The sequence below is a fragment of the Gastrolobium bilobum genome, unplaced genomic scaffold (genome assembly GCF_033153095.1).
Source record: "Gastrolobium bilobum isolate Gb01-03AN ecotype WA unplaced genomic scaffold, APGP_CSIRO_Gbil_v1 utg8637, whole genome shotgun sequence".
NCBI lineage: Eukaryota > Viridiplantae > Streptophyta > Magnoliopsida > Fabales > Fabaceae > Gastrolobium > Gastrolobium bilobum.
The window spans coordinates 82,622-88,811 of NW_026898325.1; the positions used below are offsets into that span (position 1 = coordinate 82,622).

Genomic DNA, 6,190 nt, shown 5'->3' on the forward strand with positions numbered 1-6,190 from the left:
ATTAGATAACAAAATTAAAGTTGCATTAATTTTTTTGTGTGTATGTGTATCCTGAAGTTATTTATTAATATTTTGGAGCAATAAAAATATATGATTGGAATGTATTTGTACGGAAATACTTGTTATTTACAATTTATTAAACCTAGAATTTATTGTTTCCGTGGGCTAAAACAGTTGTTTAGAGTTTAGATTTGATTATATACATTTCTTTTTCGGTAAAATAATAAATAATAGAGCCTATGTTTTATTACTTTTTGGTTGTGATCTGGGGTGGGGTTCCATTTAGAGAGAGAGAGAGAGAGAGAGAGAGCATGTAGTAGATTATAAAGAAATAGAGAGGATAGTACTCAAAAAGAGACACAAATTTATGATTTTGACTGCAATGAAGAAGACGAGCACTTCAGTTTCAGAGACAATTAATGGCGTCGCTGAGCCTCAACCACCTTCAGCTGCACCTTGTGTTGAGTTGCTGAGAGAGAAAGGGGTGGAGGAGGAGGAGGAGGAGGAGGAAGAGGAAACCCTTTTGCCTCAAGCTCAAGAGGGTCCGAAGCTTGATGATGGCTTCTATGAAATCGAAACCATACGCCGTAAGAGGGTCCGCAAGGTAATTAATTACCTATAAACGAAACGAACTAGTATTTATTTATTTCCTCTATTGTTTTCTTTTCTTTCTTCTGAGGTGAATGGTGAATGGTGAATGTTGCTATTGCAAATGCAAATGCAGGGTCAGCTCCAATACCTTATCAAATGGTGAGTGCTCTCGTGTTCCTTCGTCTCTTGTTATTCTTTTACTACATTCCATTCTCTCTTGTTGAGGCCTCAACGGCATTTCATTTCAATAGGCGTGGATGGCCCGAGACTGCCAACACTTGGGAGCCTCTTGATAATCTACAATCAGTTCCCGATGTCATTGATGCTTTTGAGGACAGGTTTTCCCTTCTTTTTCTTCTTTGGATTCCAATTTCTTTTCTATCTATCTATCATATCACAACATAACAATAGTCATAAAAATAACAACTAAATAACTAAATAAGCATATGCAAAACCCTCCCTCTTGATTTCTTCATGCTTTTGAAGCCTCAAATCAGGAAAACATCGCAAGCGCAAACGCAAGCATGTGGATCATCACACCCAACCTAACAAGAGGCACCAACGTTCTACCACTTCTTACAGCCTCAGACATTTTCCAACTAGTACAACTGACAACCATCCACAGTCTGCACCTCCCAATGATCTTCCTGCCCATCCTCAAACTGTCATCTTTGCTGATGATGAAGGAGAAACTAATGGTGATCCCAAACAAGCAGCTATTGTAAATGGGTTTGCTAATACTTCAAAACAAGCCGTTGTGAGGAATGAGGAAAATGATTATGATCCAAAGCTTAGTGAACTTAAAGCAACAACAAACAGTGGGGTTGATGCAGATAAGCTTGCAATACATTTCCAACAAGCTAAGGTTTCAACAGGCAACACTCACATAGATGGTCAATCCAAGGGGGATTGTGTGGAACCAGTTCAAGATGGGCGCTGCAGAGGAGCGAAAAGGAGAAAATCTGGTTCTGTGAAGAGGTTCAAGAAAGAGACATTTGCATGTGATCCTGCTGATACTCACAAGGCAATCAGCATGTCTGTTGGTACCGTTGAACCAGGCTGGACAGGAATTGCTGGTTATATGGGGAATAATAGTCATAAGAAGACGGGCGATGCTAAAACTCCCTGCAACATTGTCAAGATTATAAAGCCAATAGGCTATTCAGCTTCTTTATCTAGCAACATACAGGATGTTTTAGTGACCTTTATGGCTATGAGGTTAGTCACTCAACTGACAACTCCAAATGTTATTGTTACGCACACCTTTGACAAAAAAATTTTAATAATTGCTTTTGCTTTCTTTATGAGTATGTTTGCTTAATTAATTTTTTTTTTACCCAGATTCAGCTTTAAGGTTTTTTTTTTTTGGTGGTTTAGTTGGTCAGTTTAGGAGCGGGAATAATATTGTCCTTAGTGGATGCATATTTCCAATCAATAATAAGCATTGGTTCGTGAACTCAAAGTAAAGAAAGACCTTAAACATTTTCAAGCGAATTGAATTAGCAGAATTTTCAAAGTACTGAAGTTCAGTCATGCTCAAAATTTACTGTACATTGTTGAAGGGTTCAATCCCGTATGACCATGGTTATCAAAAGTTCAGAACTTTGTGGGACTTGATCCTCTCTGGGTTATTCCTTTAGTGCTATAAGGATTAGGTTAATGGTTAATCAGTTGGCTATTTATACCTTAAAAATTAATTTAGTAATCTATTTAAACTTAGAGCATAAGTTATAGAGGGGATATTGTTAATCAAGCATGATAGTATTTCCAGTTTAGCTGTTCTTTTTTTTTTAGTAAGATTGTTCACTTTTGGTTGTTAAATGATGATTGATAAATTAGGTGTAACAGAAAAGCATTTTAGAATGTATGCCAAATATTGAAGCATTCAGTGTCAAAAGGTGCAAACTTGTATTAAAAGACATTTTAAGCCACTGTATTATATAAGGAATCTCTTTTGCAGTCACCTCATCCGTCTATTAAGACTGTTTGGTGTAGTAAGAACATATTTGAGTCAATGAGAAGATATCAAAAGCTGTTGTTATTGTCCTTGGAAATTGATTCTTTGACAAAATTGTGCTGGTGTGCACTCATTGGATGATTATTGGACGATTTTCCTGTAAACCAACATATTATGTCAATTGATTTTAACTAATTTCTTGTAATTTCACATTACCCATGTTAGCACTCATCAATGGTATATTGGTATGATTTAATTATTTGTGCTTCAGTATGCAAGATGGTTTAATCATCTTGATTATTAAGCAAATTTTGTTCTGTAAGTTTTTGTTTGAATCGAAGGGGAGTCTTGGCACTACGGTTGGTATTGTCACCATATGACCTTAAAATCGCAGGTTTGAATCGTATGATGAGTTTCTTGCAAATGTAAGGTTAGGCTGCCGACTATAGACCTATAGAACGGGTGTGACCGTTCCCTGGGCTCAGCTCATAGCGGGAGCTTTATAGCATGGGGTTGCCCTTGTTATGTTTCTGTTTGAATGCATGAAAATGTTTAGTTATTAAATCCATTTTAACACATACTTTTTATTTATTGTTATCTTTTGGAGAGCGAAAACTTGATCAATTTTCTGTTAATAAATTAGACCAGTCACTAATATTTGCATGATCATTTAATTCTATTGTAGATTTTAGTTGATAAAACATTTATTTTCATTATAAATGTAGAGTGGAATTTTAAATGTAGCTTGAAATTTATTGAGATTGAAACTTTATTTTATAGTGAGGTGTTTTTTTATTTTTTATTTTTGGTTAATAAAAGGAAATGATGTTGATAAAAAAGAAGGGGAAATAAAATGCAATTAAGAGGATGAGATTTCCTGAACTCCTTGTAAGGAAAAGATAATACAGTAGAAAGAAAAACTCTTAAGACTACTAAAAGTTCCCAAAATTTAAAAACTAGTGCCTTTCAGTTTTGTGATTCATTTGCTAGAGGATAGCCCAATATAAATTAAATTTAGATAAAGATTCATGATTGGTTTTATCTCTCTAATATGCCCCTTCACACCGGAGTCCTATGGGCTTAACAAGTCCACGTACCTTATGTTGAAATTTAACAATTTTTTATTTATTTATTAGAACAATGAAAATTAAAATGATCAAACTCCTACTAGCTTAGGCTTCTAGGTAAAGATTCATTATTGGTTTTCTATCTCTAACGAGTATAAGTCATGCCTCATGTAGGTAAAAACCCTACAAGTATTAGAATTACAATGGTAAGCCTTGTACATTATATTTTGGGACTTGGAATGCACGTTGAAAGTGTGCAACTATCCACTACCAGCCTACACTGAGCAGTTGCAACAATTTTAAATGGAATGCAGTTGTCCACTAAATTAGCAAGTAAAAATGGTTTTGACTTGTGTTACTTAATTTTGTGGGAGCTTATGATTTCATTTTCTTATGTAATTTTGATGCCAAATTTGTATCTTTTCCACCTCTTCTATAAAAATCGGGGTGAACTGGATTACTTTTATTAATCATATAGCATGCTTATGATTAACTTTACAGGTCCGATGGAACAGAGGTGATGGTGGATAATAGATATCTCAAGGCATACAATCCACTTCTGGTACTCCGATATCTCTTAGATATTGATTATTTCTTTGTTAATTTTGCATGGTTTCATAGACTTCTGAAAATGTTTCTATTTCTTTTCACCTGAACCAAATGATTTTCTTAATTTTCCAGCTGATCAATTTCTATGAGCAGCGTCTCTTGTACAGTCCTACACTGTGACTTAACAGATTATTGAAGGAGCTTCCTTTAGGCCTAGACATTCCTGAGTTGCTGTTAGTGAAACACAGTGTAATTTTATAGATACAGCAGATGAAATGCATTGTTGGTTAGTGTATGACTATATAACCATTAAAACAATTGTTTTAATTCCTGCATGACTATGTATTTCAAATATCTGGAGACCTCTTGAATCTAGTGATTCTAGATTCCACTCTACCCCTTCACATATGATGGGGAATTGCCTAGATGACAGCTGACGCATCTTTGGTTATGCATTGAGCACTCTTTAATTTGATTTGTGTTTATTTATATTCACACAATTTTGTGAACGCCTCTCTCATATTTGGATCTTCTCGAGTTCTTACTTACTAACATGTCAATATCATGTTTAGGATTCACTATTATAGAATCCATTAGATTTACATTTGTAATATTTTTTTGGATATTGTCATATTATTAAGTTAGGTAAGAAATGAACCTGAGAGGGTGGAAGTCCCTTGTCTTTTCTATCTGGATAACAACCTCAAAGGTCTAACTGTAGTTCGCAGCCCTACTTATGCAAAAACATAGTGGCAAGATTAGTCATGTACCCTTCCCTAGTGAAGCGTAGACAATAGAAATAAATATATTTCTATTTAAAAGCATTAAATAGGTGGGGTTTGCTTAATATTGGTGATTATCTACAAAGAGATAGATGTAAAATTTATACTAGAAAAAGTCATACAATCCACTTCTGGTACTCCGATGGAACACATGTAAATATTAACACATAAATATACAGATTTCCATAATTCGTGTTTTTCTTCCTATCTTTCTTTTCTCTCGTATCAAATTCTTTAGATTCATCTCAATCTATTCGGAACCCTAATTCGGCTCAAGAGAGAAGATGAAGTGTTCTGGAGGCGACGGTGCTAGGGATATGAAACGGAGAAAGATGCAACAGAGTTATGACGATTACTATGAGAAAGGACTACTCGAGCTGCTGAAGCACCTAGATGCCAGGTCTCTGGCTATGGCATTTTGCGTGAGCAAGCGGTGGGGCAAGACGGCATGGGATGAAAGGCTCTGGAAGTTGATCTGCACTGAGCAGTGGTCAAGTACAGGGTCCGCGGCGCAAGAGCTACAATCCCTTGTCGCTCAGGGTAGTGGGTACCGTAGTCTTTACTCACGATTAATTTGGCCTTGCTCTTCTCAGTCTGATATTTACGAGTACCTTTGCAAGTTGGAGGTAGTGGGTACCCTTTCATTTGTTCTGCAAGTTGAAGTTGATCTGCACTGAGCAGTGGTCAAGTACAGTGAATTGATAGGAAAGAATACAGAACAGAACAAATGAAAGGGTACCCACTACCTCCAACTTGCAAAGGTACTCGTAAATATCAGACTGAGAAGAGCAAGGCCAAATTAATCGTGAGTAAAGACTACGGTACCCACTACCCTGAGCGACAAGGGATTGTAGCTCTTGCGCCGCGGACCCGTACTTCACCACTGCTCAATGCAGATCAACTTCCAGAGCCTTTCATCCCATGCCGTCTTGCCCCACCGCTTGCTCACGCAAGACGCCATAGCCAGAGACCTGGCATCTAGGTGCTTCAGCAGCTCGAATAGCCCTTTCTCATAGTAATCGTCATAACTCTGTTGCATCTTTCTCCGTTTCATATCCCTAGCACCTTCGCCTCCAGAACGCTTCATCTTCTCTCTTGAGCCGAATTAGGGTTCCGAATAGATTGAGATGAATCTAAAGAATTTGATACGAGTGAAAAGAAAGATAGGAAGAAAAACACGAATTATGGAAATCTGTATATTGATGTGTTAATATTTACATGGGTTAAGAAACCCTTTTATAATA

The 6,190-nt window shown here is 36.5% G+C and overlaps 2 protein-coding genes across 2 annotated transcripts; both read left to right on the top strand.

Annotated features, from left to right (window-relative positions):
* Window positions 1–286: 286 nt before the first annotated feature.
* On the top strand, window positions 287–4,619 carry LOC133314928 (chromo domain-containing protein LHP1). The gene is made up of 6 exons (XM_061516477.1): window positions 287–604; window positions 725–750; window positions 843–929; window positions 1,078–1,809; window positions 4,117–4,177; window positions 4,297–4,619. The coding sequence occupies exons 1-6, from the start codon at window positions 368–370 to the stop codon at window positions 4,342–4,344; spliced, it is 1,191 nt and encodes a 396-aa protein (XP_061372461.1). The 5' UTR covers window positions 287–367; the 3' UTR covers window positions 4,345–4,619.
* A 611-nt stretch (window positions 4,620–5,230) lies between these two features.
* LOC133314916 (F-box protein GID2-like) lies at window positions 5,231–5,623 on the top strand. Its single transcript, XM_061516463.1, has one exon. It carries the CDS (start codon window positions 5,231–5,233, stop codon window positions 5,621–5,623), a length of 393 nt encoding a protein of 130 aa, XP_061372447.1.
* The last annotated feature ends 567 nt before the right edge of the window (window positions 5,624–6,190 follow it).